Source organism: Chlorocebus sabaeus, chromosome 22 (genome assembly GCF_047675955.1).
Source record: "Chlorocebus sabaeus isolate Y175 chromosome 22, mChlSab1.0.hap1, whole genome shotgun sequence".
Taxonomy (NCBI): domain Eukaryota; kingdom Metazoa; phylum Chordata; class Mammalia; order Primates; family Cercopithecidae; genus Chlorocebus; species Chlorocebus sabaeus.
The window spans coordinates 31,388,615-31,413,063 of record NC_132925.1 but is presented as its reverse complement, the minus strand read 5'-3'; the positions used below and the strand labels follow the sequence as shown (position 1 = coordinate 31,413,063).

The following is a 24,449-nucleotide window of genomic DNA, read 5'->3' as shown; positions in this document are numbered from 1 at the left end:
TGCATTTTCCAGTCTTCATCCCTGCTTTTTTAATACACAATACCACCTCTTTGATCCAAGCTTATCTACTGATGCTTTCTCAAATGCCCATAAACATCTTTGTCACTGCACAACTGCTCACTTTGTTTTCGCTGTTTAGAATGTTCTTTCAAGCTCTCCACTGAGTCAAACATATACAATATATACTTGAAAGGTCGAGTTATTTCATCTCTCCCAGGTAACGTTTTCTAAGCCCATGAACTCATAAAGAACTTTCAAAGCCTAATACTTACTGGTTTGTACCTCCCCCTGGGCATTTTAATTCTGTAAAGTACACCACCTTTCATCTTACTATTTTGAATTATTATTTTTATGTGTGAATACCTTCTCTTCCAAGTAGATGCAACCTTCCTGAAGGCAGAAATATATTTTTATCTTTTTTCTTTAGCATTAAATAGTCTATTAAATAACATCTACATAGTGAAGGGACCTTATTCTTATTAATTCTTTCATTCATTCAGTTAGTTATTCAACTAATAGTTTTTGACTGCCTACTCTGTGCTAGGAGGCAAAACAAATACGGTTCCTGTTCTCATGATATGTTTGGGCCAACTGGAGAAAAAGTGGTATCTAATGTAGTGAGAACTAAATTTAGTCATAAGACTGTGGTGTGAATGCAAAACACTGTCACTTACTAGGTATGTGATCATTTAAGCTCTCAGCATCTCAATGTCCCCATCTCGCAAGTGGGAACAATAATGCTTGCTCTGTCTACCACCCATGATAAAGAAGCTCAAACCACATTGCCTTTTATGTGCAGACACTTCTAAATGACAGGGTACGGTGGCTTTAATTTGTTCAGAGATGCTTTGATACCTGGAGACTAATTCTCATCCCCTTGAGTATAAGATGGACCTAGTGACTTACTTCTAGTAGATAAAATAAAGCAGAAGTAATGACATGCAATTTTGGACACAAAGCCATAAAAAGGCAATATGGCTTTTGACTTAGTCACTCTGTTTCTTGAATTACTTGGTCCAGAGGAAGCCAACTGCCATATTGTATGCAGAGCTATAGAGAAGAACATGTGCTGAGGAACTGAGATCATCTATATGCTAGAGCTTAGAAGCAGATTCTTTAGCTCCAGTCAGACCTGCAGATGACTGAAGCCCCAGTCAACAGTGTGACTGCACCTCATGAAAGAACCCAGGTTAGCACCTTCCAGCTAGGCTGCTCCTGAATTTCTGACCCCCAGAAACCATATGCGACAATACATGTTTTGTAAATTGCTAAAATTTGAGTTATTTTTAATGCAGCAAGGGAAAACTAATACACAGGATACTGGAGAGATTTAAGGTTTTATTATTTTTGAATGTGCTAATACTTGGTGAATGAAAAATGCCATAATTAACTGTGGTTTACTATCGGTGGTGAGTTAAAAGTAGAAGAAAAAGAGGCTTCAAAAAAAGAAGAAAAGAAAAATTACAAAACATTAAGAACATGAGAAAATCAGATGGATGTGAAACGTTTGATGGGTGGTTTGCAAGCTTTTCTACCACTTGCTTCATTTTCTGAGAAGTATCAACCTGTGACAGTGACTGCAGACTAGATGCCAAAGGTTACCAGACAAAGGAATTGTTCATTCCCACTGACTGCTTTTGTTTTATTCCATTTTCAGTTCTAATTTTGAGCTAAAATTGATAGTTTTAATTAAATGAGAAAAGAGAGCCTTACTTCTACTTTACATAGAATATAAGCTTTTTTGTATTAGAGAGTCACCATGGTTCTTTGTTAGACACAAAGGCCACGGACATGGGAATTTATGATGTGTTGCATCAATGACAACTTTTGAGAGTCACTGCCACTCCTTTGCCATAGTATTGCTGACCCAGGCTGACCTCCATTATTGATGATGCCTCAGATGGGAGGGCTGAATTCATAGTCCTCACCAGTCAACTTTGTCAACATTAATTTGAACCAGAACAAATTTAAATTTAAAAGGATTTAACCTCCTTTGGCCTATCCCGATTTACAAACAATCTCTTAAACTCTCCACTGAGAACATTGTTTTGGAGAACGACTATCAATTTATTAACCTATTTAATAATAAATACCGAATTTAAATTCCTCACTGAATATTTATTTATTGACCTTAATTTTCCCAGGGCTTCAAGTAAAGGATTTTGGAAGTTATGTTAACCCTTTGAAGCCATGAGAATGACACTTTAATATGTTTAGGAGTTTCTTTACTAGATGATGAAAATGTTCTGAAATTGGCTGTGGTGATGGTTGTACAAGTCTGTGAACATACTAAAAACCATTAGATCATACATTTTAAATGGGCGAGTTAATGTGACGTGAATTATATCTCAATAAAGCTGTTAAAAAATAAAACTCGATTTCAGCCAAAAAAAAGTCATAGCTAAGAAACAGGCATGAACCATGCAAGTTTGCTGAAATTTTATCTGCTTGGTTAAATTATCTGCTTGGTTAAATTAATAGCTCAGTGTGAAAACATTCTTACTTGTAGGAGATACACTGCTGGCTGGAGAAGGTTGGGTGTCAAGGGTAGATTCTGTAACACTCAGTGGAGGGTCTGTTGTGGACATTTCAGAACCTGAAAGGATTAGAAAGATATTTATAATGAACAAAATATTGCAATAGAAAGATAAAGTATTGCCTTAGTTCCTAAATACACTTTCCTTTATTTATTCATCATGTAACAAATCAATATATTGGAGGCCTATTATGGTCAAGGCAGTGGGATATAATGATGAATGACAAAGACATGGGATTGTCCTTAAAGGGTCGATGGCCTAGAAACTAGGCAGCCAAGCATTGTGTTGAGTACCATGACAGTGGAAGTATAGGTGGCCACAGGAACGCAATGAAAGTGCACCGATAAAGACTGGGAGGTCTGAGAGGGCTCCCTGGAAAAAGTTACACTTTACCAAGACCTGGTAAAACTATTATAGCATTTAATATTTTGAAGTGTTTGATAAGTAATCATGTAGTTTACAAAATCCATAAACTCGCAAAAATTTTTATATCAGCAAGAGGAGAAACAAAGATACAACTATCCAATTGGATGTAACATTAGTAAACTTGTGATGTTATTCTGCTTTCTAAAATGTTAACTTTTGTCATAATATTTTTGTTTGGCTACAACTTTTTCGTGTGTGTGTGTGTGTGTGTGTGTGTGTGTGTTGGGGGGAGTTGAAATAGAGACTAGAATGTGGTTTTACTTATGTTTTACATTTATGTCAATTCCTTAAATCTCCATTACTGTATTTAAAAATAGCCCTATTGGAAGGACAATTTACAAATGCCAGAAGGTTCTATTGACTTTAGGAACATGTGGGTTAAATGTGCTTAGATGATTTTGAAGTTAGAAGATTTTATGATTTTTGTAGATATAATGTTACTGCATACAGTGTTACACATCTGAAGAACTACATCAATTATCTGGATGTTTAATTAATAATTAAACTATTGGTTCTATTCTGTAATGTACTTTAAGGGACAAGTATATTTTACTTATGGAGAGCACATAGCCCAGTGGGAGGAATTTGTTTTTCTAAGCTAGATGCATGTATGTTCTCTTCTCATTGTTAGTAGCATTGCTATTGCCATTGGCTGTCGGGGGGCACTCATAGCTAGCTCTGACCTACTACTATATGAATGCTTTTGTGCAAATAATCTCTGAGGAGGTGGAGGACAGTTATATGGGAAGTACATGACTAGGTTAACAAAATGACCATCCTTTTTCTTCATACATCCCAAATAAGTTTGGACTCTTCAGCATGACACACAAGTCTAATTATTATTTGAGCTGTCATTACACTCCCAATTTCCTCTTGTTGCCTATCATTTTTTCCATCTCTCTCAAATAATACCCTCTATCCAATAAGCAATATTTCAACCCAATTTCTGAAACACAGTATTCTCTCTGTGACTTCTGGGAATTCTTGGTCTTAATTTATGTGGTTTGCTGACACTTTCATATCCCCAAACTTCCCTGAATGTACCTTCTCAAGCTGAGGAAGCCTGGGGATCTTTGTGATGTGCTCACCCCTCAGTGTTGACCCTAGCAAATGCCTCATAACTCTGTGTCATCGTGTATGCCCCTCAGGGGAAGTCACTGTTTTGCTCCGCACCATATTTATGGATTCTGGCAAATGGAAGTAGGTGAATCAATGCATGCAAATTTATTCTTAACACTGAAAGAAAGAAGACCAGCATTAAGTGTGTGTCTGACAGCTGGTGGATCATAAGCATTATCTTCCAAAGTGCTACCTTAATAAGACAGCGCATTGGCTTGGAAAATAAATGCCTAGACGTTTTTCTCTGTATATTGATTAAAATAGAGGTTGGCAAACTATGGCCTACAGTGAAATCATGTTTATAAAATTGTTATTGGAACACAGTTTTTCCCTTTTTTTTTTTTCACATATTGTCCATGGTTGCTTTTGTGTTAGGGTGACAGAGTTGAGTAATTGTGATAGAAATTAAAAAGTCTACAAAGCCTAAAATGTATTTACTATCTAGCCCTTTACAGAAGAAGGTTGCCAGTTCCTGGAACAGAAGATATTGATACGTTATGCTCAATTTCCACAATGGGAAACTTTTATTTTTCATTGATTAAATATTTCAGTTTTAGGATACTTTTCTGCCGTATTTCATCACCAAGTGATTTTGTAAGCTGAGATGTTCAGCCTCATAGTGCATTAATAATATATTGTTGTAAGATGTGCATTTTGAGATGAACACTTTGTCCTGTGACAGAGGTGAAACATAGTATTCAACATAAAATATGGGGCCTAAAAATGTCTGTCTAGTTTTAGATTAGACTGTAAAGTGGAAACTCTGCCTTGGTCAAAACAAAACTCAGGGGGTATGAAAAGAGTGGTTAAAACCTAAAAAGGAGAAACAGTTTCCCAAAACCCAAATGCAGAATTTAGCAGAAACACCTCTGCCAGTTTCCAGATCATTGCATTTACCGTAATGTCATAAGACGGTAAGCTGCCGCCTAAAGCCACTTCATCCGTTCCTGGGTGTGTCCATTCGGTTCTGGCAGGGCTCTCAGAACCAACCTCATGGGCAGCAGTAGCCATGGGTGTGTCCCACAGGGCAACTGGCTTAATTCTGGGGTTTCCTCAGAGCTTGTATAAGCCCTTATCTTGTCCACCTAGAAGTAAGCCAGATCCCGGGGTTTGCTAGGTCCTTTCTTCTCAAAGTGTTGTCCACAGACAAGCAGAATAGGTTTCTTTTAGGATCTTGTTACAAATGCAGAATCTCAGGTCCCACCTAGACTTACTTAAACAGAATTTTTGTATTTTAGCAAGATCCCTGGGTAATTTATATGCATATTGAAATTCTCAACTGATACTCTCAGGAAGGATCAGTCATGGGTATGAGGTCAGCTGCACTGAGGGAAGTCATGAAACAGGAAGTATTTGTCTGACATCTTCCACATCAATATGCAGTGGTCCTCCTGTTCCACTATTAAGATATCTTTTTGTTACTCCTCTTTCCACATGCTAAGATACACATGCGTACCTACACACACATACACCTACACTCCTGTCAATGCTTAACTCCCTTTCTATCACAAAGGTCTTGATCTCAACAGCTACAATCAGAAATCCACTTAATAAACAAATCCCTGTCAAGGGTGATGACAACCAAAATATTATCCACCCCAAGGGGCATTGTACTCAACTTTTGGATTAAAACAAGACAAAGTATCTCCCACCCACTCCCCAAAACAAAACCCATGAAACCCAGCTCTTTAAATCTGTCAAAAATAGACTCAGCATTGCCATGAGTTTTGACATTTTGACAGGCTAGCAGGGCAGGAATTTTTTTTTTTTTTTTTTTTGCACTGTTGCCCAGGCTGGAGTGTAGTGGCATGATCATGGCTCACTGGAGCTTCAGACTCCTGGGCTCATGCAATCCTCCCACCTCAGCCTCCCGAGTAACAGGGGCTAATGACATGCGTCACCTTGCCTGGCTGATGTTTTGAATTTTTTAGTAGAGATAAAGTGTCACTATGTTGTCCAGGCTGATCTTGAACTTCTGCACTTAAGCAATCCTCCTGCTTCAGCCTCCCAAAGTTCTGGGATTACAGGCATGAGCCACCGTGCCTGGTCCATGTTTTCTTTGAAAGACTTTTTTTCTTAGTGGTAGTTACTGTGGATTGTGGGAATTTTGCAGGTCCTGGTGCACAGATAGCTGCCTGAAGAGTCACTGATCACCCTAACCCTAATCTCATGCCCTTTCTGAGTTTTCTAGAATAGGGATCACTGAGCACTAGAGCTTCTTGGGAGACCAGGCATAGGTGGAGAAGGAATCACCTCAAAGGGCTGTTACTTCACAGTCTTCAACATTAATACCCTTTTCTGGAAACAAGAGGGAGCAAAGAGTAAAACTTCTTCCCTTTTCTCACTAAAACTTTTTCCTACTGTGTAATATTCTTAGCATTTCTCTAATGTAGCACTCAGGGATGGCAGATTTTTCTTCTGTGTCTTCATCTCAGTATCTTGTCTACAATAATAGCTTGGTAAGGCAATGACTCTTGCACCACACATCAGAAGTTTACTGCGGAGTTCATAAAGCGTCCAGCAGTACCATCACAGACAGACAGCATGTGTGGAAGTAAGTGTTTAAGAGCTTGCAACAACAGGGAGACATAACACAGTGATGACATTGCTTTATAGAGCCTTGACTGCATCTTCTAAGTCAGTCACATAGATAGATGCCAGAATGGGATGAGAATGTAAGCTTTAATTTTGAGAAATCGAACTCCTCAAGATTGATTTTCTTTCATATTTGATCACAAAGGATAAAGACTCATTTGGCAGTTTAAAATTAACCACCTGTTCAGAGCCCCAAATTATGCTAGATCAAGGTCTGCCTTATACAATTGGAATTATGGTATGTTTTCAGGATCAGAATCAGTGTTCTTCCTATTACCTAGAAGGTATTCATTATTTTCGGATACTGAAATCAAGCACTGTTTTAGCATCAGAAAATATTAGTTTTACAGACACGGTTCTGCCTATAATGGGAAGAGGGTTCTCTTTAGGAATTGGAGCTTTTGGGGTCCTTTAGCTCATGTCCTTAGATTCTGCCAAAGCTACTGACAAATCTATGTGAGAATCAGCTACCTCCACACTGTTCCAAGACTGCAGCCCTATTATGTGCAGCTTTCCAGGAAGGAGCTGACTTATTCCTGAGGGAATTAGGTGAAGTTGAGTAAGGCTATATATAAATATATCATGATTTCTGAATGATTAACTCAAAGTACACAGGTCGATGTGTTCATACATATACATATACATACACACAGACACACAGGCAGGGCTACGGGAGTGATGCCAATGCCCCAGCATCAAAATCACACCTGCTTCTGAGTAGTGGGGATAGATTTGTGTTGGGCATACACTCTTCTTCATAACCAACCACTGCACTTGTGAAGGAACTGGACAGAACCCAAGATGCGGATTGGGCTCTTGGAACAAAGAAAAACGGTTTCTTTCTTAAATTATTCTGTGTTTTTATGAGTATGTTATAGATTATGATATCTCTGAAAATAGGATGTGGTTAAATAGATTAATGCTCCTATAGAGTTGTGATAATGATTTGCAAATATATTTACGTTTTATAAGATTACTGTTAAATATGAATATTTGACAGTTGTCATTACTTCTATTTTTCTTCAGGCATATCTGTTGTCACTGTATTTGTTGAGGTATTAGTTTATCTTTTATGTAGCAAAATCTTCATTATTTCGTCTGGTTCAGGGTAGTAAATACTCTGGTTAGTCAAATGATATAATAACTACAGTAATCCTATATAACAATTTTCAAGTCATAAAAGTCTTCTATTAGCTAAATACTGTGCTTGAACCTAGAGATACTACAATTATTAAGATACAATCCCTATTTTTATGGTATTTTTATTGTACACATCTTATCCCTTCCTAAATATCAAAAGTACATATGTTGTACATAATGGAATGTTTCTAAGGATGCAGAAGGAATTTTAAGGTCTTTTAAATCTTTTTTGATCATCAGTATTAGTATTAATTTTCATTATGTGATGGATTAATAAAAATGCTAGCTAATTAAGAGTTAGATGAATTAAATTTGAACAAAAAATTTGCAGTATTCAGCAGAAATTCTTTGTGAAAACATGAATCAACTATTTTATTTGAAGAATTCTTTTCACTGGAGTCTTACTTGTCAAAAATGTTTGATAATTTGAAATAGTTATGAGTTACATAGAAAGTTTTCTGAGATTAAAATGTTATGGATGTGATAAGCATTTTACTTGTTCCCATTAAAGATATTCTGAATTTATGGCAGTCTTGTCAAATGCTTGTTGAGCTTATTAAATAGACAACTCACCTAAGAGAAAAGTGATCTTTTCTGATGAGATGTTCCACACTTTATTTCCTGGGACTGGAGACAGAGCCATACACCAAATGGTCAAGTTGTCTGATTGGGCTGGTTTATTACTATGTACCCTTGTTAAAACAGACTTCAGTTGCAGAAATCCATCTTTGCCTTTTCTCTCTTCATTAGTAATATATATTCCTGCCAGACAGATAAGAACATGGTTAGTCACTAACATTTTATGTAAGAGCCATATAATAATGCCAAGGCATGGCATGATCCATTTATGATAATGTAGAGTCTAAAGTGGTCAAATGGCAGCTTCTCTGCAGTGAGGGTCAATTTCAGCAGATCTGGAATTAAATTGAGCTGTTTGCTCAAGCTTCTACATGTCATCGATCCATGGTCAGGGTATAAAACATATTGATCAATAGTGTTGCTTTGTTCGTGACCATGTGTCCAAAATGTTTTGAGGCAGATTATCCCAGCTCACCAGCATTGTTTGTTGACAACTGTGAGACTGATAATTTACACCTAGTCTAGGTTAGACCTTGGGAGAGCTCTGCTGTGGATTCTGGTTATGGTGCAGGAATATACCTAAGTGACCAGTAAAACATAAAGCAATCTTGGTTGGGACTCCGTTTTGGACTACCCACTTCTGAGCTCTTCTGTGTATGTATCAGTAGTCTCTGAGCTGAGAGAGAAAGTGTGCCTGGCTATGGCCCTTAGAGAGGGAGGACGAAGGAGCTCATATCTGACTTCTCTGAACTCCTGGCTGTAAGTGTAGGATAGGATATGCTGCATATTGTAATATTTTTGTTACGTTGTCTCCTCTTCTTGAAATAAGCTGTAGATTTGTAAGCATTGTATTTTGGGTCCCGTGAGTCTTCTTTAGAAATCAAACTCTGTTTTAAACTGTTATGTTAGTACAACCTCCAAATAGCATAATTGGCAGCAGAAAATTAATGTAAAACCAGCTATCACTATATGTCAGAATTTTCTGGATTCTCACAGCTTTTTCACATTAAAGATTCTCAACACCAATTCTGATGTAATTATTTACCAAAGTAATAGCTAAATGCAGTTGTGTGCCGATGCAATTCTGACCACAAAATCTAGCCTCTAGTGTGGTGAAATCTGGGCGCTTTGCCTGTGCAGGGCTTGCTTAACAGGATAATATATTTATAATAACTTTTTTTTTTGAGATGGGATTTCCCTCTTGTTGCCCAGGCTGGAGTGCAATGGCACGATCTTGGTTCACTGCAACCTTCGCTTCCTGCATTCAAACAATTCTCCTGCCTCAGCCTCCCAAGTAGCTGGTATTACACGTGTCCACCATCACACCCAACTAATTTTTTGTATTTTTAGTAGAGACGGGGTTTCACCATGTTAGTCAGGCTGGTCTCGAACTCCTAACCTCAGGTGATCCACCTGCTTCGGCCTCCCAAAGTGCTGAGATAACAAGTGTGCACCACCGTGCCTGGCCTATAATAACTTTTAACCTATATTTTTAGAATTGTATTCTGTCATTGTTGTGGGTGAATTGTTTTTTAAAAATAAACTAATAAAACCAATAATAATCTCAAAATGCATCAAGTGACCAATACACTTATTAACATAAACTTTCAATTTTATCACTTAAAAATAATTCAGAAAGAGGCCAGGCATGGTGGCTCACGCCTGTAATCCCAGCACTTTGGGAGGCCGAGGTGGGCGGATCACAAGGTGAGGAGATCAAGACCATCCTGGCTAACACGGTGAAACCCCATCTCTACTGAAAATACAAAAAATCAGCCGGGCGTGGTGGCGGGTGCCTGTAGTCCCAGCTACTCGGGAGGCTGAGGCAGGAGAATGGCATGAACCTGGGAGGCGGAGCTTGCAGTGAGCCGAGATCGCATCACTGCACTCCAGCCTGGGCAACAGAGGGAGACTCTGTCTCAAAAATAAAATAAAATAAAATAAAATAAAATAAAATAAAATAAAATAAAAATTCAGAAAGAGTTGTGTGACTCAGTTGTTATTGAAGACGGATTGAACTTTGAGGAAAAATGACTCAGGAGAAAGGAGAATGGCTGTTGTTCAGGCAGGGACAGCTGAGATTATTCTGGTAGAGGCCATCATGGTTACTACTTATAAAAACATGGCTTTGTGAATTATCACCTGAACTTGTCTTGATGTGTGTTCCTCCTCCAGGAATTTTTAATCCTCCTGGGGAACATGTGCCTTGTCAAGGAGCCAACTCTTTTACATAGGCTTCCTCTAGTGCTTCACCAACACCTGCCTTAGATCCTCACATAAAAAGGTAGAAATTATTTATTGGCTGATGTAAAGCAGTGGTGCTGTTAATTGAACATATTGTATTGAAATAAGAAAGACATGGAAAAACAGGTAACTATGTTATAAAGGCAGAAAACGTTTTAATAAATATATGTAGACTTAAACTTTTTGTCCTCATCTAAGAGATTCCTTTTACTGATAGTTAAATAAAATGTTTGGATGTTGTTTGTCTAAATCAATTGTATTTCTTTTATTCTGGAAAATGTTACATTCCACTCCCTTGGAAGAGCCAGATGAAGCATCAGAAAATGACATTTGGTAGGCAGAATGATGTTTTTCTTGGAATGAGAATCATTCTTAAGTGCCAAGATCAACTTGGGCAATGACAATTTCTGATGTCCTTTGTTTTCTTTCTTTTTGTACAGAACTTATTTCCATTGTTTAATTTCCTTACCTTCTTTTTCATCATGAAGAAAACTTCCATCTATAAACCATATGATATTTGCTTTGGGGAATACATTCTTTAGTAAGCAGGTAAATGTTCTCTGGGGTAAAGACAGAAAAAGGGTTATTTGCAAATTTCTAAGAAACTGGTACTCCTTACAACTTACTAACATTCATATAACATAAGTTGGCAAAAAAGAGTTTCTCCACTTTAATAGGAACACTTTTACACTGTTGGTGGGATTGTAAACTAGTTCAACCATTATGGAAAACAGTATGGCGATTCCTCAAGGATCTAGAACTAGATGTACCATATGACCCAGCCATCCCACCACTGGGTACTGGGTATATACCCAAAGGATTATAAATCATGCTGCTATAAAGACACATGCACACGTATGTTTATTGCGGCACTATTCACAATAGGAAAGTCTTGGAATCAACCCAAAGATCCATCAGTGACAGACTGGATTAAGAAAATGTGGCACATATACACCATGGAATACTATGCAGCCATAAAAAAGGATGAGTTTGTGTCCTTTGTAGGGACATGGATGCAGCTGGAAACCATCATTCTTAGCAAACTATCACAAGAACAGAAAACCAAACACCGCATGTTCTCACTCATAGGTGGGAACTGAACAATGAGATCACTTGGACTCGGGAAGGGGAACATCACACACCGGGGCCTATGATGGGGAGGGGGGAGGGGGGAGGGATTGCATTGGGAGTTATACCTGATGTAAATGACGAGTTGATGGGTGCTGACGAGTTGATGGGTGCAGCACAGCAACATGGCACAAGTATACATATGTAACAAACCTGCACGTTATGCACATGTACCCTAGAACTTAAAGTATAATAATAATAATAATAATAATAAAAAGAGTTTCTCCACTTTTAGCTGAATAGATAGAAGGCAGTGTCTACTTTTAATATAGGTTGTGTTAGAACGTGCACTATAAATGGGTTATCTCCTATAGAGATGTTATAAACTTCCGACTATACTCCTAGGTCAACTTAAGGATTAAAGATCTAGGACTATACTAATGTTCCAAGTCTGGATTCTGGTTCTGTTAAAGAGAAATCTTAACTCTGTGTAGGCAGAATAAAATAATACTAAATGGAAACCAAAGAAGAGAAGGAAAAAGCAAACAAGAGTCAAGAGAAGAATAGTCTGTTAGATTTAAAGCTCAAGGGGATCTACATGTTGTTTCTGTGTCCCAAGTAATGTACGACACTATTTGTAACAACCACAGCAACCAATTTATATAAATATCCTGCTTTTTACTTGTGAAGCATTTTCCTAATTTTTAAAAAAATTTTATTGGATTAATCTTGAGGATAGGTAGGGCATGCCTTATTTTTGCCATTTGACAGATGGAAAAATCAAGGCACCCAGTGGTTCAAGGAAGTGGAAAATAGTTAATGGCACAATTAGAAACGATGTCTCCTTAATCTCAGTCCAACATATTTTTAAATAAAAACTGTATTGAAATAAAAACATGAAAGAAGTTGCTATGTTTTGAAAGCAGAGAACTTAGATGCAGGGCTAGTTATGTTTTATTTTCAATGCTATGTTTGTTCTTTGGGGGATGATACTTTCTTTTACAGTCTGGTGAAAACATCCAGTGAGAATTATTGGATTCCCATTGTTTTATCAGAGACTCTTCAAAATTATAATTCCATTTACAATTACTTGTTTTCTCATCAAGAGATGTATATATTTTACATATAACCAGCCCGAGTTCTTAGTTCCCAGATATTTTCCGCAGTTAATGAATATGCTAGTTAACATGTAAAGAACAATTAAATGTATGTGATGATTTGGGTGTTAATCCACAGACTAGTTACTCCTAAGAAGTCTGGGCCTATAGAGCTGAGAAACCACACTCAAGAATGCTAAGTAACATTTTCCTGGTGAAATCTTACAGAAGTTTACCATTTCTCGGTACATTGCTACCGAAATCCCAAAGAAACAAGAGAATTTCAGAGGGGGTTGTCTAGCATATCCAAGATGCTGGGTGACAAACACTGTAGCTCCCAATATTCCCGTCCATTCAACACTTGCCTTTCCAGATAATGGGGATACATACATGGACCAGGGATGCTATTCTCTCCACTAAAAAATTAAAAGCAAAACCAGATCCTCTAAAATACATTCTTATTAAGTAAAGGAGAGTGTTCAGTTTAATTTAATAGATGCCAAAGATTGATTTTTATCTCCAGTTGGTCCAGGAAGAGATAAAAAAGTATAGGAGGTAAAACTTTTTTTAAAAAAGAAAAAGATACAAAGGTTTGCATTAATCCAGTGACATTAACCATTCTCATGATTCATTTCCTTTATCTTTCGTTAACCCACCAAAGATGACGATATGGTAATATCAGGAGTAGGTGGGGGTGTTATTATTTTATGAAGGCAACTGGCTCACTGAAGAACTCTTTTGTTAACTTCTAAAAATGTTGAAAAGATTTGACTTTCATGAATTCTCTAGATTCAGATTTTCTGAAATGGTTCAAATTTCAAATATACTATACTCTCTCTAGACTTTGTGTTCCAAGATTTGGTTTAGAAATGTGGTTCATGTTCTAAAACTCCTACCAGTTTCATTCCTATTTTGAATCTTTTTCCCCCATTTTTTTTTCTATTTTAATTTAACCGTCAACCTCTACATATTTTCTGCCGTGCCATTTCTCTTTTCTTTCTTTTTTTTTTTTTAATTTTTGTTTATTTATTTTATTTATTTATTTTTTTTGAAACAGAGTCTCCCTCTGTCGCCCAGGCTGGAGTGCAGTGGCATGATCTCAGCTCACTGCAACCTCCACCTCCCGGGTTCAAGTGATTCTCTTGCTTCAGGCTCCCAAGTTGCTGGGATTACAGGCGTACACCACCATACCTGGCTAATTTTTGCATTTTTAGTAGAGACGAGGTTTCACAGTGTTGACCAAGCTGGCTACAAACCCCGGACCTCAAGTGATCCACCTGCCTCGGCCTCCCAAAGTGCTGGGATTACAGGCATGAGACATGGTGCCTGGCCTGCTATGCCATTTCTATCTTTTCTTTTATAATACAAAGTTTTTTTTTTCTCCTATTGACATCTTCTTTAGAGTCTTCCTATCTCCTCTTGGTAGGCTTTCCTTTTCAATCTAAATATGTATAGACACACATATATTATGCATATTATATATAATGTATGTATATATATAATCTATATGTGTATACACATTTCATATTTCAGTCTTTCTCATTCTTCTTCCTTCAAATCACTTGCTTTACTTGAGAGGCTAGGTAATCTAGTCATCCAAAAAGAGAACTAAGACTTGTAGGTGCTTGACTTACTGTATTGCTGCTTGACATATGCCAGGAACATCCTTTTCTTGGTAGTGGAGGGTGTGGAGAAAAGGTTTGCATCTGTGTCTAAGTGTTGCAGAAAAATCCGACAGGCACAGACACACCTACTTGAAAACAATGCTGCCCTAGAAGTGGGAGGAAACCAGAACTGGAGGTGCCCTCCTTCCGGGGGTAGGAGTCCGCTAATAGTCATCCAAGGTGTGCAGGAGTGCTTTCACTCTGCGCAGGAAAGACCAGAGAGAAGTCCAGAGCCTTGCCTGCTTGTAAGTACCCACTTGTGGCTAGGGGGGAATTTCCTAACTGTTCAGGGTTGCAAAGCTTGATTAAATAACGCTCTTATTAATTTAAGAAATGACACAAGAAAGGAGAGAGAAGTCGGGCTGTTTTTAAATGCAACATGATTTTCCATTTACTTATTTATCTTTAAAACGAGTTAAAGAGCAAAACACCTGGAGTCCGGTGCTTCAGGAAGGTCTTATTGGCTGTTGGCTTTGCAGGTGTTCCTGCTGGAGAAGGTGGAGTATGGTGAGCTGCTGGCTAAGGACAGCCAGGCAACACCATGTTTGTGAAGATGTGCTCCATCTTCCCCTCTGTGCATCCCAGCTCCTCCTGCTGAAACAGCTGAGCTTGCTTTTTGGATTTCTTAGACTCCTGGCCTCCGAGAGATGCCTTTAAGGACAAACTGACCTTGCATTGGGAACTTTATCATCCAGATCCTCATAGGCTTTGTCTACTCTGGATTGCTTGTTGCAACAGTTTTTAGGAAGCATGATTGTCTCCTACACCAGCATCTGCCTATGTTTGCTTTTACCTACTCTGAGCAAGACCCAGTGAGGCCGTAGCCCTGTTGGTCCTGAAAAGCCTGAAACCTGAGGCTGTTTCTCTTGCCTCCAAAATGCATTTATAGGCAATAAGAAGCACAGAAACAGTGGAAACAAGCAGGAGGAGAAAAAGGAAAACCTAAAATTTTCAATATTCAAAAATACCTGTCGTGGTGGTTGATGCAGAGAACACTGAGTTCATCAAAGAGCTTTGTAATTGTTGGACAGAGAACACCTTTGCTACAGGAACTGATATGTTTTGTCTTTCTGGCCTAGTCAAGGGAGGATACGTAAGTATCCGGGGCATGGAAGGAATGCACTCTTGGGTCGTTTTGCTTGTATCTGACTCACCCCTGACTCTCCAGTGAAGCAGAAAGGAAGAAACCTCACACCACCCAGGTGTGGCCAGACTTTGGCCATTATTGCGAATTCGCAAGAGTTACCACGAGCTCTTCCCAAATATATATTCAATCTTGTGGTTCAAATAAGCTTTTGGCTCACATCTAGCCACATCATAAAGAATGCTGTAGAAGAGGTGACATGATGAGGCGGGAAGAGGAGGAAGAGGAGGGAGCCATGATGAAGGCAAAAGGGGGCTTGGAGATGAAGGAAGAGGAAGAGATTAGTGAGACAGGAGAACTGGTTGGCCCTTTTGTGAGTGCTATGCCCACTCCAACGCCCCACAACAAGGGCACCCGATTCTCTGAGGCATGGGAGTATTTCCATCTAGCCCCTGCTCGTGCTGGGCACCATCCCAACCAATATGCCACCTGCCGCCTGTGTGGCAGACAGGTGAGCCGTGGCCCTGGGGTCAATGTGGGTACCACAGCACTGTGGAAGCATCTGAAAAGTATGCACAGAGAGGAGCTGGAGAAGAGTGGCCATGGTCAGGCTGGGCAGTGCCAGGATCCAAGGCCCCACGGGCCCCAGCTCCCCACGGGCATTGAGGGTGACTGGGGTAGGCTCCTGGAGCAGGTGGGCACAATGGCTTTGTGGGCCAGCCAAAGGGAAAAGGAGGTGCTTAGGAGAGAAATGGCAGTGGAATGGCGGGAGAGGGCTGTGGAAAAAAGGGAGCGAGCCCTGGAGGAGGTGGAAAGGGCCATCCTGGAGATGAAGTGGAAGGTGAGGGCTGAGAAGGAGGTATGCCAGCAGGAGAAAGAGTTGCCGGCGGCAGTACATGCCTTCCATTTTGTTTAAATTGGGCTTGGAGAATCTATTCCGAAAACATTGACTCTAGACTTGTACAAAAGAGCCACTTTAGTTTCAACTCAAATGTAAAGCAAAGTAGTTTAGTGACATGTTGCTTTTATGTGAAACAGTGCACAGTATGAGTTAATCTGAGCAGGTCTGAATTGACCAAATGCTTCTCTGTGAGGTTACTAGAGCTCTGCTGACCCTTGGCTGAAACTCTAAAACGTACCTATTAAAGATAAATGCTGTTACCAAAGTAAAACTCTGTGAGTTGTTTCAGGGCAGAATGTACCAGCCAGTCAGCATTGTTTACCAAAATAATCAGATTTTTGCCTAGCACTCGGTTTTGGTGGAGCTGAAGATTTTGAGGGCTGAGGCTGGTTAAGTAGCTGGAATGTGCCTATGTGACCAGCTCACTTGCAGACACCCTGCAGGAGGCAGAGCTTAATCTTCCTGGGACTGAGGTCTTAGCACATGTACTGGTGGTGCTTCCAGACAACCAGTATGAATACAAAGCTTGTTCTGTGTGACCCAGCAAGTGGAAGGACAAAGAATTGTGAGCCTCAGATCTTTGGATCCTTGCAATGCGTATCTTTCTCCTGTTATTGATGCGATGTATTTTCTTGCTTATATTAAAGCTGTTTCATCAGTATAATCTGAGTCCTGTGCATCTTTTTAACAATCTAATGCTTAAACTAATTAATGTGTAATTAGCACAGAGAAATGACAAACCTCTCAACTTACTTGGTTTAAACATTCAGTATAGAGTATATGAAACTTATTCATAAATACTTAAAATATGATCTAATTTCATATTAAGGTTTATCAAGGGAAAAGGAGTTAGTGAGGAAGAGCTGAAATAAACTCAGAATGAAAAAGAAGACAGAGATATAAAGGAAGTAAGGAGAAGTAAAGAACAGAGGAAGGAAAGTTAGAAAGAAATGGGATGAGAAGAAATGCAAAGATGGGGAAGAGAGACAGTGCTCTAGGGAAAATTTATCATGAAAATAGAAGAGAACACGACTGTCTGAATGAGGGAAGGACAGAGGACATTTCTTAGATCCTGAAGTCAATTTGAATGAGTTAACTTGGTTTTGTTTTGTGTCCACAGAGCAGTTATCTATTTGAACAGTAGGTTTTAGATTTTACTCACACCTCCAAAATGCTAACTGCATACCAATCCACTGTTCTCTGATTTTTTAAAACTGTTTATCTTTAAATGTTCAGAGATGCTTTGAAAAAAGAGATCCTAACACAATATAGGGAGAGAATAATTTCCTGGGTTGCTGAGAGTATGCCTAAAATATTAATTTAGAAATAGAATAAAATCAAACTGGAAAATACTCTGGCCTTTGCACTGGAGCTGACATTTGTTATGGAAGATAGACTCCTCTATAACCACACTGCCCTCCCCAACCAAACACGCATATTAAAAAACAAAACAAAACAAAACAAAATGTGGGTTGGGAATGGGGAAGGAGTGGGGAAAGAGCTAGGGAAGACAGGAATAGATAAAGACAGCATCCCATTATCTCATAGATAGCCCAGGTACTTTGTGGGCACCAACCTCTCTGAAAGCAGAGGATGTCCTCGTGTAACAATGGTGTCTTGCCTCCTTTGGTCCTGACCTATGTAGTTCACTCATATTCTTCCTAGACTTGCTAGGCAGCCCTAACTTCCAGACCTGTCTTCCCTAAGAGCTGTTTGTAGAGCAAACAAAAGTCCAAACACCAGGCTTGTGAAATAACCAGGCTACACTGAAGTCCCGTCATGTTCTTTTTTTTATCTAGAGATCTGCCTGATATTAAAGATTTCATTGTCATGTGGTCTCCCCACAGAGGTATGATGTCCTTTTAGAACCCTCTCTATCTGTGGTGCAAGCTCAGGTGCTCACCAGTGCAAGTGACGATGGCTAGACATTTGGACTCAGAACCTTACTGTGTCGCAAAAGATGCTAGAAAAAAAAGGAGGCTGTAATACCTAATCATTTAAAAACCAAAAACCAAAACACATACATTTTGAGTGGGGCTTAGGAAGCTTGAGGAAACCACAGGGTTAAAACTTTGCAAAACCCAAACCAAATAAACACAAATAGTCAAATTCTGCACAAAGATGCTGGAGCTCTGCTGATGCCAACCAGTGTGGTTTTTAGATTCTGGTGTCTTCTTTTTTTTTTTTTTGAGACGGAGTCTCACTCTGTCACCAAGTTGCAGTGTGGTGGTGTGATCTCAGCTCACCACAACCTCCATCTCCCAGGTTCAAGCAATTCTCCTGCCTAAGCCTGCCTAGTAGCTGGGACTACAGGTGTGCACCACCACACCCAGCTAATTTTTGTGTTTTTAGTTGAGATGGGGTTTCACCATGTTGGCCAGGATGGTCTGGATCTCTTGACCTCATGATCTGCCCGTCTCAGCCTCCCAAAGTGCTGGGATTACAGTCATGAGACACTGTGCCTGGCCTCTGGTATCTGTTTTATATGGTTATTAATATTGTAGACGCTCTTCCTTTGTAGGCTTCCTAACCCCAAACTGCTTTTGTTTCTTACGCTTCATGACAGGTAGTTTTCTTTAGACTTTTTTCCCCCTAATTTCTTTCAAACATAACAAAGGTAGCGAGTGACATGAACAAGACCCATGGAAATGATGGGGCTAAAGTATAAAGCACAAGCATAAGAGTGAGAGACGTATGAGGCTTGCGGAAAGCGTGAACTGTTGAGTACATGCTAGGGTTTTTATGCATCCCTCTTGTGCCTTCTATGCTACATCATCAGCTGTGAGTTGAGGGCTCTTTGGCTTGACATCTTTTGCTCTAATGCAAAAACCTGCTAAATGGAGGGGTCCTGAAATTTAGGTTAAAGACTCTTTTCTCATTGTAGTGCAGGAGTGAAGCTGCGTGCCATGTTGAAGCCCTGGCAAAATCTCAACTTTGGGAATACACAAGATACAACATTCACAGGTGTGACACTTTCCTTAGACATCTATGGCAGGTCCAGGCCTGAGGGGCGTCATACTTTTGGGTCTTTTGTATTTTACAGAAATACTAAAATTAGCCATAAACTTTGTAAGTTTAAAAACACAGGAAGACACAGCTTACAATTGACCAAGTCCCCAGAGTATTTCCACACTGAGGGCTGCTAGTGTAGTGAACAGGTAGCAGAGCCAGTGCGTGCATGTTGACTTCAAGAATTTCTAAGAAATGAAGGAGGGGCAGGAAATTGCCAAGACCAAAAACTTGTGGTTGCTGGATGGTAGGTATTTTGCATACCTTCTCTCACTTCATCCTTATATCACCCTTGTGGGATTGGAACCATTGCCCTCACTTACTGTTGAGGAAGTTAAGGAACTGAGCTCATAGGGGCCAGAGTTAATAAGTGCTGGAAGAGAATTCAAACCTGATTCTATCAGATCCCACAGTCTATATTCTGGGTTTAAAAAAATTATTCCACAGTATCTGCTAGAATCAGTCACATAGCTGATTTATGAACGTAAGAGAGTGGGTAAATGATAAATAGTGGGTGGGGAAGAAATATTCCTGAAATGTCTACTATGTGCCATGAACTTCATTAGAGCATAAATTTAATCTTCCTAAGAACCCTCTGAAGTATTTGTTACAATCTCAGTTTTAGATGTGAGTTAGCTGAGGCTTGTGGAGGTTCACTAGTTGATGAGGGTATGTAACCAGCTAAGTAGTTGAATTAGGATTTGACACTTGTACTATCTGACCCCGAAGCATGATATCCTTTTATCATAATAATACTATTCTGCCTGGATACAGGCACACTAAATATGCATCCCAGCTCTGCCCCTTATTAGCGACTCAGCCAGTTGTTAAGACTTTCCAGGCCCCAATTTCTCATCTGTAAAATGACAGATGCTCTATCTATTTCAGAGGCTCATTGGGAGCAGCACAAGATAAAAGTCTGTGAAGGGATTTTGAAGAGTTAATAAATTATTAAAAATACAGCAGGGATTGTAAGAATATTAGAGTGAGGAGTTACTAATGTTTGGCAAGATCTGAAAAGATCCAAAGACAAGCCATGTCCTATAGCTGGTTATGTGTGATTGGAGAAAGATTATTCACTAATTTTCTAGGAAGGAAAACTCTCTGTTTTTTTTTTTTTTTTTTTTTTTTTTTTTAGTCAGCACTGAAGCAAGGGTAGAGAAGAGGAAATTTTATGGCACATAGGCAAAGTTCTTTTTTTTTTTAAACTGGGATTCTTGGATGCAATTTATGGTCCTATATCTGGATTGTGCCCATATAACATGTAAACACTGGTACCAAGAATCTATTAGAGATCCTTATAAGAAACAAAAACACCTACCAAAAGCTGTATGATTAGTTTATTTTTGAAATGTAAACTATTGAAATGAAGTTCACTAATAAACTTAGAAATTAAGTTATGACACAACAAAAATGAATTAAGCAATTAAATCTTCTGCTGTATAATCAGGATTATAATAGCAGTGATATGGTTTGGCTGTGTCCCCGCGCAAATCTCATCTTGAACTCCCATGTGTTGTGGGAGGGACTCAGTGAGAGGTAATTGAATCATGTGGGGGCAGGTCTTTCCCATGCTGTTTTCGTGACTGTGAATAAGTCTCATGAGATCTGATGGTTATTATAAGGGGCAGTTTTCTTGCACATTCTCTTTTTGCCTGCTGCCATCCATGTGAGATGTCATGTGCTCCACCTTGCCTTTGGCCATGATTGTGAGGCTTCCCCAGCCACATGGAACTATAAGTCCAATTAAACTCTTTTTCCTGTATAAATTACCCAGTCTTGGGTATGTCTTTATCAGCAGTATGAAAATGGACTAATACAGTAAATTGGTATCAGGAGAGTGGGACACTGCTGAAAAAATACCCAAAAATGTGGATGCAACTTTGGAACTGGGTAACAGGCAGAGGGTGGAACAGTTTAGTGGGTTCAGAAGAAGACAGGAATATATGGGAAAGTTTGGAACTTCATAGAGACTTGTTGAATGACTTTAACAAAAATGCTGATAGTAATATGAACAATAAGGTCCAGGCTGAGGTGGTCTCAGATGGAGATGAGGAACTTGTTGATAACTGGAGCAAAGGTGACTCTTATTATATTTTAGCAAAGAGACTGGTGGCATTTTGCCCCTACCCTAGAGATCTGTGGAACTTTGAACTTAAGATAGATGATTTAGGATATCTGGCAGAAAAAATTTCTAGGCAGCAAAGCACTCAAGAGGTAACTTGGGCACGGTTAAAGGCATTCAGTTTCTAAAGAGAAACAGAGAATAAAAGTTTGGAAAATTTGCAGCCTGACAATGCGATAGAAAAGAAAATCCCATTTTCTGGGGAGAAATTCAAGCTGGCTGCAGAAATTTGCATAAGCAATGAGGAGCTGAATGTTAATCATCAAGACAATGGGGAAAATGTTTCCAGGGCATGTCGGAGACTTTTGCAGCAGCCCCTCCATCACAGGCCTGAATGTTTAGGAGGAAAAAATAGTTTTGTGGGTGATGCCCAGGGTCCCCATGTTGTGCACAGTCTAGGGACTCAGTGCCCTGTGTCCCAGCCACTCCAGTCATAACTGAAAGGAGCCAAGGTACAACTTGGGTTGTTGCTTCAGAGGGTGGAAGTCTCAAGTCTTGGAAGCTTCCATACGGTGTTGAGCTTGTAGGTGCACAGAAGTCAAGAACTGAGGTTTGGGGACCCCTGCCTAGATTTCAGAAGATGTATGGAAGTGCCTGGATGCCCAGGCAAAAGTTTGCTGCAGGGGCGGGGCCCTCATGGAGAACCCCTGCTAGGGCAGTGCAAAAGGAAGATGTGAGGTTGGGGTCCCCACATGTAGTCCCCACTAGGCTACTGCCTACTGGAACTGTGAGAAGAGGGCCACCATCCTTCAGGCCCCAGAATGGTAGATCCAACAACAGCTTACACTGTGTGCCTGGAAAAGCTTCAGACACTCATCACCAGCCCATGAAAACAGCCAGGAGGGAGGCTGTATCCTGCAAAGTCACAGGAGCAGAGCTTGTGTCCTTAATGGGGCACCATGTAGTGGAGATGTGAGAAGAGGACCACCATCTTTCAGACCACAGAATGGTAGATCCACCAACAGCTTACACCATGTGCCTGGAAAAGCTGCAGACACTCAATGCCAGCCCATGAAAACAGCCAGGAGGGGAGCCATACCCTGCAAAACCACAGGGTTTGAGCTGCCTAAGACTATGGGAACCCACTTCTTGCATCTGCATGACCTGGATATGAGCCATGGAGTCAATGGAGATCATTTTGGAGCTTTAAGATTTCACTTTCCTGCTGGATTTCAGACTTGTTTTGGCCAATGTCTTCCATTTGGAATGGCTGTATTTATCCAATACCTGTACCCCTACTGTATCAAGGATGTAACTAACATGCTTTTGATTTTACAGGTTCATAGGCAGAAGGGACTTGCCTTGTCTCGGATGAGACTTTGGACTCTGGATTTTTGAGTTAATGCTGAAATGAGTTAAGACTTTGGGGGACTGTTGAGAAGGAATGATTGATTTTGAAATGTGAGGATATGAGATTTGGGAGAGTCAGGGGTGGACTGATATGGTTTGGCTGTGTCACCATCCAAATCTCATCTCAAATTCCCACGTGTTGTGGGAAGGACCTGGTGGGAGGTAATTGAAGCATGGGGGCTCTCCTGTGCTGTTCTCGTGATAGTGAGTAAGTCTCATGAGATCTGATAGTTATTATAAGGGGGAGTTTTCCTGCATATTGTCTTTTTGCCTGCTGCCATCTATGTAAGACATGACATGCTCTTCCTTGTCTTCTGCCATGATTGTGAGGTTTCCCCAGCTATGTGCAACTGTACGTCTAATTAAACTCTTTTCCCTGTATATTTTACCCAGTCTTGGGTATGTCTTTATTGGCAGCATGAAAACGGACTAATACAAGCAGTTATCTGAGAGATCAATATATGAAACTGGCAAAAGACACAAATACTTGGAAACTATATATATATAGTCATTGCAACACCATCTCAAAGAATCTAAGCTATGATTTGTATGCAACTATCAAATTAAATGACTGATATTCAGTGAGACCAGAGATTGTACGTTAATGTCATTGGTGTGAGAATAAACTAGAATATGAGTATAATTTTCTCTCGCCCCATGTAATAGAAAATGTTAGAGAATTAATGAGAATATTTTTTATATAGGGTTTTTAAAAGCTAGGCTGAAGTCGTAAGGCCACAGGACAGTTGATTGACACAGATAATAGTAATAACAACAAAAAACAAGAACAATAATGCTGATTAAACACTTAATATATGCCACACTCAGACTTTTTCATATGTTATTTAATTTTTTAAAACAGCAGCTATGTGAAGATAGTATTATTATTCACTTCATATAGATGGGGAAACTGACTGAAAAGACATGAAGTAATTTGCCCAAGGTCACAGTTCGCAAGAGGAAGAGCGAGAAATTGAGTCCAGATCCTAGTGACTAGAGGTTGGTAACTACCACCCAGAAGAAGTTAAGTCAGAGGTCCCTATTCAATTTTCTTGTTTCTCCTGCCCTTCCTCTTTACCACCAAAGACATAGCCAGGGTTCTGCAGGAGTACAGGAGGGCATATTTTCTCTCATCACTTTGAAATAAAAACAATGGGAAAGCAGATAAAGGAAATGGAATAGAACAAATCAAACATCAGCTGAGCCAAAACTTCATTCTTACACCAGGATTCACACAGCTTTCTGCCCTACTTTGTCCTCACTATCCACCTCAATTTTTATTAAAGAGAAATTTAAACAATTGTAACTATTTTTTTTCCTGAGAAATGTAAGGACTAAAAGTGCAGATCATTCTGAGAGCACTAAGTCTAAAAATGAAAATTCCCATTCACTTTCCAGAAACAACTCAGCTTCCCTTCATCCCTATTAGCAGTTAATTGGTCAAGGGCCAAGGAGTAAAGTTCTTTGAGAGAACATTCCTGGCAACTATGCAACCTGACACACCTTACATG

At 39.5% G+C, this 24,449-nt stretch overlaps 2 protein-coding genes across 2 annotated transcripts in view; one reads left to right on the top strand and one right to left on the bottom strand.

Moving 5' to 3' along the window:
- CD96 (CD96 molecule) overlaps positions 1-24,449 on the bottom strand; it is a 104,664-nt gene that overhangs the window by 44,045 nt on the left and 36,170 nt on the right. Inside the window, exons 6-8 of the mRNA XM_007985864.3 lie at positions 11,110-11,200; positions 8,391-8,579; positions 2,504-2,596 (exon numbers count right to left, since the gene is read on the bottom strand). Coding sequence (XP_007984055.3) covers positions 2,504-2,596; positions 8,391-8,579; positions 11,110-11,200 — 373 coding nt within the window. The remainder of the gene's footprint in view (positions 1-2,503; positions 2,597-8,390; positions 8,580-11,109; positions 11,201-24,449) is intronic.
- Positions 14,363-24,447, top strand: ZBED2 (zinc finger BED-type containing 2). The gene is made up of 2 exons (XM_007985863.3): positions 14,363-14,714; positions 14,949-24,447. The coding sequence occupies exon 2, from the start codon at positions 15,813-15,815 to the stop codon at positions 16,467-16,469; it is 657 nt and encodes a 218-aa protein (XP_007984054.3). The 5' UTR covers positions 14,363-14,714; positions 14,949-15,812; the 3' UTR covers positions 16,470-24,447.

Excerpts from the sequence above, each read along its gene's own strand:
- ZBED2 (XM_007985863.3), top strand. The coding sequence starts at position 15,813 with ATGATGAGGCGGGAAGAGGAGGAAGAGGAGGGAGCCATGATGAAGGCA.